We start from the raw sequence: 13,689 nt of genomic DNA, 5'->3' as shown, positions 1-13,689 counted from the left end.
CCTGGCAGGATTGGATGAAACCTGAACCAGGCCCCTCAGCTGTCCTCCTACCTTATCCTCTCCACCAGCCTGAACAGCTTCTCCAAGGTTGAGCCCAGAGCCGGTGGCCAAGTGGGTTCCCATCAACGGCCATTTCCCACTCGACCTGGAATACAAGGCTCTGCACAGCTGGGCCCCTGGGCCCCCACTTCCGTGAGGCTGCCCTGTCCAGCCATTTCCCCTCATGGCCCTCCGGCCTCCCTTCTGCCCCCTGACTGAGTGGTCTCGCTCACCTGCACATTGCCCAGGCAGTGGTCAGTTCCTCCTGGGCTCAGCTGGCACTGAGGTCAGCTGCAGAGGTATCGTGCCCTGCACTGCGCTTCAGCCACCCCTAGGCTCTCCTGCTGGGTTTCCCCTCTGCTGTGCTCCCCACCTCCCTACTTCTGACAGGATAGGCCCACTCTCCTGCCACATGCTCGCTCTCACACACGTCTCAGCTCTGTGAGCATGCAGCCCCCAGGCCCATGTCCCCGGTCCTGCCTGTCATCACAGGATATCCTACCCGCCCCTCCAGACTCTGCCCTCACAGGGAACACCCCACCCTGTCCTCCCTGGCCCCCAGCGCCCCTGGCTAATGGCATCACCAACCTCTTAGAAGTGTAAGGCCCTTTCCCCATCCTCAAAAGCCTGGATTCTTCTCCATCCCTCCTGATGCTGCCTTGCCAGGCAGGTCCTCCTCCCCATAGCTGGACAGGTGACTGCAGCAGCCTCTTTTGTGACCCAGCTCTCACCTTGCCCTCTGGTGGTCTGACCATTCTAGAAGCTTCTAGTAATTCCTTGTGAAGTTCCTCCTGACACAGGAGCAGGAGCCCTCGGTCTCTCAGTGGCTGGTCCTGGCTAAACCTGCCCTTTCCTCCTGGACTCCACCCCTGGCCTTCTGGGGTCCCACCTGCCATCAGGATTGGGCTGTATGCCTCCTTCCTGCTCATTTCTCTCTTCCATATCTCCCAACACTTTGCCCAAGTACTGTGGCTTGCAGCTGCCCGTTAGTCTGAGAGGTGCTGGAAGGCTCACTGCCTCAGCAAAGTGTCCTGTGCACAGTAGGTGCTAACTGTTTGTTGGCCTGAACTGAATCCAGTGGCAGCAAGGCTCTGTCCAGACAGCAGCAGAACAAGGCAGAGTGCCATGCGGTCCCCACATGTGCCTCAGAGCCGGTTTCAGCAGCTGCCAGACCCTTATTGCCCTTCACTGTGGCTCACTAGGTTGTTACTAGTTTCCCACTCTCGTGACCAGTGTGATGGTGGTTATTTTTTGTGGGAGACCTTTGAGCCAGTCTTTGATGACTTCTCAAAGGGTGTGGGTGACAGGCTAAGCTTGGGATCACAGGGCTCATTAGCCGGGAGGGGCTGGCAGGGGCCAAGAGGGCCCTGGAATCTAGTCTCTGTAGCCATGTAGGGTGCAGATCAATGAAAGAACAGACACTTTGGCAGGCTTCTCCCATGCCGGCTGTGGTCCCAGCACCCCATGTGCACCAGGACACCCCATTCTTATCTCCTGGGAACCCCATTTCACAGACAAGGCACTCGAGGCTTGGAAAGGGTGGAGCCAGGACTGAGCATGGCTGTCAGTCTGTGATCTTTGCTGTGGTGTCATTCTGCAGGGCTCAGGCAGTGCTGGGGAGACACTGCCAGAAAAGTCCTCACTGGGCTGCAGAGGAGGCACAGGACGCCAAGCTTGTAGGGATGAGGGTGGGCAGGAGCAGGCGAGGCACCCCGAGCAGAGGCTTGCAGCTAGTCCTCACTTAGGCAGCATTTCACCTGACTGCCCATCTCAGGGAAGGAGGGTCCACCAGGGAGCAGGTGCCGAATGCCCCAGTGCTGCAGTGGCAGTGGAGTGACACAGGACACCTGCCCCTTCCTGGCGGTATGCTCTGGGCAAGTTACTTAACCTCTCTGAGCCTCAGTTCTCTCCTCTATATGACAGGGAGGGCGTATGTAGGAGGTTTAGCACAGACTGAGCTGCAGTGAGGCCAAGGAATGCTGTCATTCCTGGCTGTTTTGGTGATCACGGCCTGACACTCCCTTGCAGTGCTTTCCAAATCTAGAAGCCACAAAAGGACAGCTCCGTTCAGTTACATAAAAACCAACATGTCTACAAGGCAGAAGCCCATAAACAAAGACAAAGCAGGGGGCAACTTGCAAATCACCCTGCAGACAAGGAGCTGACCTGCCTGGTGTATAACAGATGCCTACAAATTGATAAGAAAAATAGCAACAGGTCAGGAGACAAATGGGCAAAGGACAAGAATGAAGGGTTCTCACAGAAGGCAACGTAAATGATCTTAAGTGTTTGAGAAGATGCTCGGCCTCATACTGTAAGAGAAATGCAAACTGAATAACCACTTTCCTTCCTCTCAGACTGGTCGGTGGGGCTATGGCCAGAGGACATACAGCCTGAGGAGGGCAGTGTGGCAAAAGTGCCAAGACTGCAAATGGGAGTGTCCTGACTCATCCCTCCATTCCTAGGAACCTTTCTATTAACATACTTGACCCAGAACAATGCAACGCTATGCAAAGTCATCTAGTGCCGTGTGGACTTTAGCATGAAAAAGACTGAGGAAATCTCGGGGCGCCTGGGTGGCTCAGTCAGTTAAGCGTCCGACTTTGGCACGGGTCATGATCTCATGGCTCATGAGTTTGAGCCCCACATTGCACTCTGTGCTGACAGCTAGGAGCCTGGAGCCTGCTTCAGATTCTGTATCTCCCTCTCTCTGCCCCTCCCCTGCTCTCTCTCAAAGATAAATAAATGTTAAAAAAAAAAAAAAAAAAGAAAAAAGAAAAAGACTGAACAAATCTCAATGTCCATGCACAGGATGGCAGACAGATGGGGCTCTGCATAGCCCTGTGGAAGGTGGGGGCATTTTCTGTGCTGATGTGGAGGCCTGTACATGTGGGGAAAGCAGAGCAGGGACAGGGCTCCCGGGCATTTCCCACCATCCTACAGAGACAGACAGACTGGACACCATTGTGAGATGTGGTCCAAGGAGGAATGTTAGCCTTAGATCCAGATGAGGACCCTGAGGCTCAGACAGTTGAGTGACTTCAGGATCCCAGTGTAGCCTCTACCCAGTGAAGCCCCAAGCCTGCTTCCTTCTGACCTTGGCTTAGCATCACCTCCTCCCTGGAGCCCTCCACCCCCACAGCCCAGGTGGCCAGCCGCCCCTTGCCCACATGCACAAAGTGCAGGACCCTGCACTTTGACCCCACTTCCTGGGCTGCCTCTCCTCTGCAGCTCTGGGCTCCATGTCACTGTGGTGAGAAGGGCTTACATGGGACTCTTGGCTATTAATGCCCCAACTTTAGGGAGGGGACCCCTCCGCCAACAGACAAATCCTGTTTGCCAACAGACAAACCCCTGGCCACTTGAATCAGGCAGAAGGACCCTCCCTCTGGAGGAACACCAGGATCTCCCTACGAAGACGGTGCAGGGCCCCTCTTGCTTCCTTGCCTACCTGACCATCCACTAACCCGAGCAGTCCAGCACGATCGGGGCCGGGGATGACCCAGGCATGGAGGGAGGGAGCCCCTTACCTGTCGCTCAGGTCTGTGCGGCTCCATCAGCTTCACCACCTGTCCCTGTTGCACCAGGATGACCTGGGAGTCCCCGAGCCAGGCAACGTGCAGGGTCTTTCCCGCAATGAAAGCGCACACACCCGTGGTGCCACTCTGCAGCCGCTGAAGGGAGAGAGGGCTGAGGGTGAGCCATGTGCTGGCACTGTGGGCCCAATCCTGTCCAGACTGAACGACTCCTGCAATAGTGCTCAGTCAGATAAAAGGAACAGACTCCAGAAGTACACAGGGCACAGTCAGTCTCCTAAGGGTTATGCTGCATGACAGGAGAGCACGTCCTGTGTGGTCCTGCTTATCTACAACTCTGGAAAACACAAGCTCTATCGTCTATTACGTCTGAAAGCAGAGTGGTTGTCTGGGGAGGGTGGGGTGACAAAGGCCGGGAAGAAATTCTTTGGGGGTGATGGGTACATCCGTTATTGTAGACAAATGCTAAAACCTATCCAATTGTACACTTTATTTTTATTGAACCAACTGTACACTGTATATTTGTAATATGTGCAAATTATTATGTGTCAATTTCATCCCAATTCAGCTATCTTAAATTAATAATACACTTAATTTAAATACTTGCTTCAGTGAATCGTTATTTTGGGAGGTGGCCCAGAGCTCCAGGGCCTTCCTCACCTCCCACTGGTGACAGTGACCAGGAGGTCTGAGGCATGTCAGCTTTGCACCAGGCTCCCACTTTGTAGTTTTAGATGCTGTATGGTTTTCTGTTAAGATGCAAAGTCTGGGGGCACCTGGGTGGCTCAGTCGGTTAAGCGTCCGACTTCAGCTCAGGTCACAATCTCACAGTCTGTGAGTTCGAGCCCCGCGTTGGGCTCTGGGCTGATGGCTCAGAGCCTGGAGCCTGCTTCCAGTTCTGTGTGTCCCTCTCTCTCTGCCCCTCCCCCATTCGTGCTCTGTCTCTCTCTGTCTCAAAAATAAATAAACGTTAAAAAAAAAAATTAAAAAAAAAAAAAGATGCAAAGTCTGGGGGCTCCTGCGTGGCTCAGTCAGTTAAGTGTCCAATTTCTGCTCAGGTCATGAATTCACGGGCTGTGAGTTTGAGACCCACGTCAGGCTCTGTGCTGACAGCTCAGAGCCTAGAGCCGCTTTGGATTCTGTGTCTCCCTCTCACTCTGCCCCTCCCCCACTCATGCTCTGTGTCTCTCTCTCTCAAAAATAAATAAGCATTAAAAAACTAAAAAAAGGGGGCGCCTGGGTGGCTCAGTCGGTTGAACATCAGATTTCGGCTCAGGTCATGATCTCACAGTTTGAGTTTGAGCCCCACGTCAGGCTCTGTGCTGACAGCTTAGAGCTTGGAGCCTGCTTCAGATTCTGCGTCCCCCCCCAACCTCTCTCTGCCCCAACCCTGCTTGTGCTCTGTCTCTCTCTTTCAAAAATGAATAAACATAAAAAAAATTTTTTTAAATAAAAAAAATAAATAAACTAAAAAAAAAAAAAGATGTAAAGTATGGCTTTGCTGATTTCCATTGAGGCCCGTGCTTAGAGCGTCTGAGGACAGTATACCCCCTTCTAAGTCTCCCTACGAGCCATGTCAACTGGGGCACATCCTTTAAGCTCTCTCAGCCTCAGTTTCTCCAAGTCTAAAATGGACAAAATTTTAGCAGCTACCTCATGGGGCTGCTAGGAGGGCCCCACAGAATTTCTGCATTCTGCATGTAAGGTTCAGTGGGTGGTTAAGTTCACAGAGGAGGGGCTGGATGGCTTCTTTCAGAAACAAGTGCCTCACCCCTACACGGTTCTAATTCCCAAAGAAAGAATATACCCAGTGGACGCCAGCAGCTTGCCAAGACTCTGCCTGGGTGAGCAAGGGAAGGTATTAATAATGGGCTTTATTTTTTGTATTTGCCTTTCTTTTTAATTTTTAAAAAATGTTTATTTTTGTGAGAGAGAGTGCACATGCGCGCGCGCGCGCGCACACGCACACACACACACACAAGCGGCGGAAGGGCAGAGACAGAGGGAGACCAAGGATCTGAAGCAGGCTCTTCAGGCTCTTTGCTGGCAGCTCTTCAGGCTCTTTGCTGGCTCTTTGCTAACCATGAGATCATGACCTGAGCCAAAGTTAGATGCTCAACAGACTGAGCCACCCAGGCACCCCATATTGTATTTTCTCATGCTTTGACAAACTGGGGTACTTGCTAATTCTAAAGAGTGCCTGTCCCAGGACAGGAAATGTCTTCCCCCAGGGATGCAACCTTCATGTACGAGCCAGCTGGTCTGAACCCACTTCCTCAACCATCTCCTCTGTTTCTCCCATCAGGCTGCTTCCCCTGGCCTGGATGGCTGGGGACTGCCCCTGTCTGTAGTCCAGAGCCCATCAGGTTATTCAAACCATCCAAACTTGTGACTTGCCTGCTCTGCCTCATCCAGGCCCTTCTGTGAGGCCAGAGCAAAGGCTCCAGTCATGCTGTGCTCTCTCCCTCTGCCTCCCGACCAACCCTGGTGCCCCCCCACCATGGCCTTGCATGGTGTGATGTCTCCTCTTGGGCACTGTAAATAATAAAACTCTTCTTCCAAGGCAGGTGTTTGTGCCTGTCACCTTGCCATCCCTGACTAAAAGAGAATCCTTGGCACATTTTAAAATAGACTGACCTTCCCTGTGAAGCCTGCACACCCACCAGTGGGGCCAGGCATGCAAGACCAGATGCATGCTTTATGCGGCTTTTATTCAAATGGAAAACAAGCCCCCTTTTACCATAAGAATGAAGTGATTTGATTGCCAACAGAGTTTAGTGAGGACCTTCTTTTTTTTTTTTTTATAATTTTTAAAAATGTTTTATTTATATTTGAGAGAGAGAGAGAGAGAGACAGAATGTGAGCAGGGGAGGGGCAGAGAGAGGGAGACACAGAATCTGAAGCAAGCTCCTGGCTCCCAGCTGTCAGCAGAGCCCAATGTGGAGCTCGAACTCAAGAACCATGAGATCCTGACCTGAGCAGAAGCTGGATGCCCAACCCAGGCGCCCCTAGTGAGGACCTTCTGACACCACCAATCGCTTTGATTTCCTTCCTTCGGCAAGGGCTGGGTCTCTCTGATGCTAATGGCTATTGGCCCCAAACTGCACATGAGGCCCATTCACTGGTTCTCACCTCTCGCTTGGCTTTCCAGAGGAACATCTCATCTGTGTGCCGGAAGGCTTCTCTGAGGGCTCCTGCGGGGTCTGTGGGCAGCTCCGGCCGGTGGGCCACGTTGGCGTGCACATGTACAGCAGCATACCTTGCAGCGTCCACCCCTCCATGGCCATCAAACACAGCAAAGTAGGCTCGGTCCACGGGGTCCTGGTAGGGAATACAGTGGGAATCACACTGACTTTGCCCTGACCAAGGCTGTGACCTGGCCAGAGGCTTTGTCTGGGGGTAGAGTCCAGGTGCTGACTGGGGTGGGTCTGGAAGAATCAGCATGGACTCTGCCATCAGATAGGTCAACCTGACTCAAGCATTAGGAACTGGAAGATTTGGAAAAGGACAACTCTCTGGAGTTGGTTTCACCTTCTATACTGAGTTGCTGGAGCATAAAATGAGGTGCGATGTACCAGTGGCTCCCAGTGCTGGAGATAGAGCAGAGCCCAGTAACTGTGAGTCTGGGGCAAATGAGAGAATCCTGGGGCCTCCCCTTATAACAGATTTGGGCAGACCATTCCCCTTCCTCAGTCCCTTAGCTGGGAAAGCAAGGTGGCCACGGTTGGTCTGGCCCAGAAGCCAGACGATGGGACAATGAATAGGACTGATGGGACGATGAATCGGGTCTCTCAGACCTCCTGGGAAGTGCTCTGCCTCACCTAGCACCTTGGCCTTCAGATGACAGCTACAGCCGTTACTCCTGCTTCGGCTCTGGCTAGCAGCTCTGATGGGAACCCCAGGTGGCCCCCACCCCCTGCACAAGGCCTCCTAGGCTGTTCTGCTTGGGGGCCAGGAGGTGGAAGACTAGAGGTGGAGCACTCACAGACAGGCCAAAGAGCTGGTTGAAGGCAGGAAGGCACACGTGCCGGTCCTCCATTTTGCGGCGAGTATTCCGGATGGCATGGATGGAGACCAGCCACTGCCGCTGAGGAACCTGGGCACTCGAGGGCACCTGCTTCTGCCACTGGCTGCATACTTCCCAGAGCTGGTTAAAGAAACTTCGCGCCAGGCCCTTGGCATCCAGCACTGATGGGTATAACAGAAGACTGTTAGGGAAGCACCAACCAGACCAGCTGGGCTCCACTCGCTCTCCCTGCCACCCCTTCCCTGTGGCCCCTTTGGCTCAGCAGACAGCCCCCACCACAGGCTTGCACAGGCCCCATAAGCCCATGAACCCCCGGAGCATTCCGGCCTAGTAACAGGCACACCAGCCTAGTAAACTATGTGTGACAGCCTGTGTCATCATCAGTGAGCAGTGTCTGGTTTGGCAATATGCACAGGAAGGAACCTCCTGTCCCACAGTGAGCAACTCCACTCGTGGGAGCCCACCCCAAGGAAATAGCCGGAGACGCAAGGACAATTTAAGGATGAAGTAAAGAATCATTTACAATTGCGTGTTAATTAGAAACACTATGTATCCAGTGACAGAATAAATTACATTCTATTCTCTTGATGAAGAATTAAGCTGCTATTAATCATGATTTTCACAACTAAACATGCAATTGCCACATGGCCCAGCCACTGCAGCCCTGGGCTTTTATCCCAGAGAAATTAAAGCTATGCTCACACAAAAACCTGTGAGCCCCAGTCAGTGTTCCCAGCAGCTTCACCTGTAATAGGCGAAAACTGGAAATGGCCCAGATGTTTTTCACCATGTGAGTGGGTAAATTTCAGGACATCATGCCATGGGATACTGCTCGCAGCAGGAAAGAAAGGAAGGAGCTATTGGCAGGTCACAGAAACCCGGATGGATCTCCAGAGAAGTATGTGGAGTGAAAAAAGCCTATCCCCAAACTTACGTATTCTATGATTCCATTCATAGGCATTCTTGAAATGACAAAATTATAGAAATAGAGATTAATGGTTGTCAGGACTAGGGACAGGGCATGGGGTATTAGGGTGGCCATAAAGGGTAATGTGGGATCCTCATAGGATGAAACTGTTCTGTATCTTGGCTATGTCAAGATCTTGGTCGTGATACTTAAATATAGTTTTTCAAGATGTTACCATTGTGGAGGGACTGGGTAAAGGATGCATGGAATCCCTCTGTGTTCTTTTTTTTTTTTCTTTTAATAATGATGGCTTGATGGTTATTCTTTTATTTATTTTGAGAGAGAGAGAGAGAGAGAGAGAGAGAGAGTGTGAGTGAGCACAAGCCGGGGAGGGACAGAGAGAGAAGGAAAGAGAGGATCCTAGGCAGGCTCTGTGTTGACAGCGCAGAGCCTAATGCAGGGCTCGAACCTACGAATAGTGAGATCATGACCTGAGCCAAAATCTAGAGTTGGATGCTTAACTGACTGAGCCACCCAGGCGATTCCCTCTGTATTATTTCTTACAACTGCATGTGAGGCTACGGTTATCTCAAAATAAAGTTTAATGGAAAATAATTACAGTGTAAAACAAAAATGGCCTTTTAGAGTGTGTGAGCACGTAAAATGCTTATGTCATGATATTAAGGAAATGAGAAAAAGAGAACAGAAAATCCCACATACAGTTTGATTGTGAGGACATGAAAAAGCCTTTAGCTGCATGGACTCGGAAAATAAAATGCAGGAAAGGCATGCAATCAAAATGTCAGCAGTGGTTGTCTGCAGGTGGTAGCTCTGCCTGTGAGGCTTTTTTCTTAAGAATGCTTTCTTAGTGCCTTTTCAATTTTCCATGACAAGTGTTAGCCCTAGTAATCGTTTCAAAATATGCCCATAAATTCATTGATGCTTTGAGTGGGAGCCCGGTTTCCTTTCCCTCAAGCATGGGCCTTAGTGACCTGCTCCTAGTAAACAGAATAAAATGGAAGTGACCATGACAGCTTCCTAAGAGACACTGTGGCTCCCACCTTGCATGCTCTCCCTCTCCCTGTCTGTCTGTGTCTCTCTCTCTCTGTGTCCTGGTGAATCACTGGCCCTGAGGGAAGCCGGCTGCCATACTGTGAGGATCCTCAAGAAGCCCTGTGGAGGGTCCACATGGTAAGGAACTGAGGCCTCCTGCCAATAGCCAAGTGACTGAACCACCTTGGAAATGGAACTTCTGCCCCCACTGGTTGTAAGCTCGTGACCACGATCTCCTGAGAGACCCTGGGCCAGAACCACCAGCTCAGCTGCTCCCAAATTCCAGACCCACAGAAACTATGGGATAATAAATGTTTAAGCCACTAAATTTTGGGAGAATTTGCTATGCAGCAACAGGTAACAGCTTCTACAACATGGTTTAAAAAAAAAGTGGGGGCGGAGGCTCAGTGGCTGACTTGGTTGGGTGCTCGACTTGGTTCAGGTCATGATCTCATGGTTCATGGTACTGAGCCCCTTGTTGGGCTCTTCCCTCACAGCGCAGGGATTATATCTCTGCCCCTCCTGCTCTCTCTCTCAAGGTAAATAAATAAACATTTAAAAAAATCCTATCTAAACCTGTTTTCTAAAGAAAAGATTAACAAGGAACAGGTCCCAAGGAAACCTCAGGTGACATGCCTCAGAGACTCTGTTCATTTCCACATGTAAAGCCCTCCTGGGACTCCTGCTGGCCTAGGTACATGCAGCAGGTACAGGTGAGTCAGAGCCAGTCACCTAGGAGGGGGGGGGGTTTGAGGGCAGACTGAGGAGTGTCGCAGGTCACACGTATAGGACTTGGGGTGTTGGAGAAGAGCTCCTGCCCAAAGGCAGTGGCTATAGAAGAAAAAGAGAGGCAGAGACAAGGTGGGGGGGGGGGGGCAGAGAGGGTCTGAGAGCACAAGAGGCTATGGGAAGACACATCTGAGGGAATCCATGCACCAAGGCGGGGGTGTCTAGAACTGGCCACTGCCACCATACCCAGGACACAAGGGCCATTCAGGTGTCTGGCAAGAAACGGGAGACCATCAGGACTGGACTGAGGGGCTGTGGGTACAGGAAGGCTCAGCTCAGGGAAGACAGGTCCACATGCACTTGGCCCAGTGAACCCCCTGCCAACAAGTCAGGACCGTCATTCAGCTGGACTGCCCAGCGCCGCCTCCCCCAGTCTCCTCCTTCTCTCCTCTGCAGATGGCTATGCTCGTATGACTACCTGAGCTGTTGGGCTCCTTTCTTCCCCCTCTGGGCTCTGCTTTTATTAGGCCTGAGACACCCAGGGAGGCACAGGGCACCGTGTACCCTCTTGCCTTAGGTTGTCCTACCATTTCCGTCAGCGTGTTTGAACTTGAATCTCAGCTTAAGCAAAGGCAATTACCACTGACAATGATAAGCAATGGATAAGCAATGGGAGGTTCGGCTGGCTCACAGACTCCTGATGCCACTGGCAGGAGATGCCTGCTTGTCTGGCTGAGGGCCTCATCCAGGCGCCCATAGGACCTGCTCACTGGGGAGGGGCTGGCTGGCGTTCCCACCTGACACAGCCACAGAGGTCTTAATCATATCTCTGTCCTTGAGCAGTGATGCTTATAACACCTGCCATGATGCCAATTTTGCATGAATGGCTTTGAAATGATAGACTTAACTATGTTCTGCTCCAGTGACAGGGATAGCTGATCAAGACCACAGGCCCAGGCCTGCGTGGAGGGTGGGGGCAGTCTGTGATTTCCTCCTACATGGGCCCCTCCCTCCTTCACTGGCCTGCAGGAACCCCCAGGTGTAGGGCGCTGCGGGTGCCAGCCACCGCCTGGGGCCTTCCTGCCAGCAGGTGGCGCTGGTTTCCCGCCGGGACTCTTGGGTGGGGCACTCCCTTTGTGGGGCTGTGTGCCTGCAGGCTTTGCAGAGGACAATGGCTGCCTGTTACTGTGGGCCTCGGTCTCCTGCAGCTCCCAGGCAGGAATGCGAGGCAATGCTGGGATGGAACGTGGGCAGGGAGCCAGGGAAAAGGCAGGGCACACGGCTGAGGAGGGCTTGGCACCTGCTGAAGCGAGAGGCCGCATGGTTTTCCTCTTTCTCCCCAGCCTGTTCTTGGTTTGTCCTCAATGCTCGTGCTAATAATGCTAAGCTTAAAGTAACATAGGTAATAAATACGTGACCTGATGGAAGTAATTATATGCAATATATAAAGAGACAGAATCAGCAAATCGTACAGTAGTCTCCCGCTCCCATCTGCTTGCCTTCCGCGGTCTCAGTACAGGCAGTCAACTGTGGTCTGGAAGATGATCCTCCTCCTGATGTATCGTCAGAAGGTCGACAGTGACCTAACGCTACCCTGTAATGCCAGGTCATTCACCTACTTCATCTCATCATGTAGGCATTTAATTATCTCACACCAACACCAAGAAGGCGAGTATAGTACAGTAAGATATTCAGAGAAAGACCACACTCATACCACTTTTATGACAGCATATCGTTATAACTGAGCATCAGCTATTGTTGTTAATCTCTTACTGTGCTTAGTTTATAAATTCAAGTGCTCATAGGTATGTGTGTATAGGAAAAAATGCAGAATGTATAGGGTTTGGTACCATTTGCGGTTTCGGGCCTCCCCTGGCGGTCTTGGAATATATCCCCCTTGGGTGAGAGGGGGGATCCTACTGTATTAGGAAAGTGAAAGAAAGACATGCAAAATAAGAGCCCTGACTGTTTCTGGGTTCCTCAGGCTGGGCGGTGTGGCTTGGGGCCCACCCTGCTAGCCAGTCTCCCAGGAGGAGGCAGACAAACAAGCCCCAATAGGCTCATACCCAAGCCAGCTTTCAGACACTGCAGAGTCTCCACCTGACTGGGTCCTGAGTTGGATCGGCCCAGGCAACGGGCCCAAGCTCTGGCATTTTCTACCAGCTGGACCCTGAGGCCGCCCCCAGCAATGGCTCACGTCACCCTCCTGACTCCCACGCCACCCTGGGGCAATGTCAGCTGAGGCAGAAGAGCAAGTGGGTGGCTGAGTTACCACCTCAGTCTCCTCCCATGTAAAACGGGAAAAGCGTTATTCATCTCCTGAGCTGTTCTGAAGCTCAGCTGCCCTCCCTCTGCTGACCTTGTGCTGGTGTGTTTTCTCTGCACTTCCATTCTGCCACACTGTCATGAACACATGTGGCCAGCGCTGTCCTTTTGTGGCCCTCAGCCACATGCTACCTGAGACCACCCCTCTAGCAGCAAAATAGGAAAGGCTGTGGAGCCCAGGGGAGCCCTGACATCTCCCAAACTGGCACTCCCCTGAGGCCTGTCCCTTGTCTGGCTGGTGAGTCTGTCATGGGCTAAGCCTCCAGGCCAGGGAGGGAAGAGAACTCACGGGTCACAGGGGCCTTCTCTTCCTCGTTGTCATCTTCCTCCTCCTCCTCCTGTCTGGGCAATTTCCTGAATTCAGAAAGGTCCATCTGCAGCAGCTGGGAAACCGCCTCGTGGGCCAGACATGAAGCAAGTGGTGGGGGAGCATTCCTGGGGACAGGAACAAGAAGTGAAGTGGGGCTGGCACTTCAGCAGAAGCTAATACCCCAGTGCCTACCCGACTGTTCCAGATGAGAGACCTCCTTTCCACTCAGGGGGCCCTGCCGGAGGTAGTGATAACTGCTCGCACCACAATGTGCAGCCGCAAGGAGCAGGTCAGCCTCCGGGCCTCAAGGAGCTGGATGGGACATCCACTCAATGCCATTCATCAGGTCCCAAGCTACACCAAACATGGGTAGGGCTGGTGGGGAAGAGATGTGTCTGCTGGCCCCCGTGACCGGGCCGGACAACTGCCTAATATCCAGACTGTTGACAGCTCATGGTCACCAATACCACCTGGGGACCTCTAGGGTTTCGAGTCTTATGGGTTGAATTGTGTCCCCCCAAATTCATATGTTGAAGTTCTAACTACCAATGCCTCAGAATGTGAGCTTATTTAGAAACAGATGCAATTAAGTCACACTGGAGTAGGGTGGGTCCCTAATCCAGTAACATACAGGAAATTCAGACACAGATGCACACAGGAAGAACTCTATGCGGAGATGAAGGCAGAGGCTGGGGTAATGAGCCAGAAATCACCAGAAGGAACCAGCCCTGCTGATACCCTGATCTTGGACTACAGCTTCCAG

The 13,689-nt window shown here is 52.1% G+C and overlaps 1 protein-coding gene across 3 annotated transcripts in view; it reads right to left on the bottom strand.

Annotated features, from left to right (window-relative positions):
- The window catches only part of PPM1F (protein phosphatase, Mg2+/Mn2+ dependent 1F), a 29,912-nt gene that overhangs the window by 6,036 nt on the left and 10,187 nt on the right, over positions 1–13,689 (bottom strand). For all 3 annotated transcript variants that reach the window (XM_027049745.2, XM_053206059.1, XM_053206060.1), the window contains 4 exons: positions 12,906–13,051; positions 7,561–7,763; positions 6,708–6,896; positions 3,570–3,713 (listed from right to left, as the gene is read on the bottom strand). In XM_027049745.2, the coding sequence (XP_026905546.2) occupies positions 3,570–3,713; positions 6,708–6,896; positions 7,561–7,763; positions 12,906–13,051 (682 nt within the window). The remainder of the gene's footprint in view (positions 1–3,569; positions 3,714–6,707; positions 6,897–7,560; positions 7,764–12,905; positions 13,052–13,689) is intronic.

The sequence above is a fragment of the Acinonyx jubatus genome, chromosome D3 (genome assembly GCF_027475565.1).
Source record: "Acinonyx jubatus isolate Ajub_Pintada_27869175 chromosome D3, VMU_Ajub_asm_v1.0, whole genome shotgun sequence".
In the NCBI taxonomy this organism is placed as follows: domain Eukaryota; kingdom Metazoa; phylum Chordata; class Mammalia; order Carnivora; family Felidae; genus Acinonyx; species Acinonyx jubatus.
This window is presented reverse-complemented; position numbering and strand designations above follow the sequence as displayed.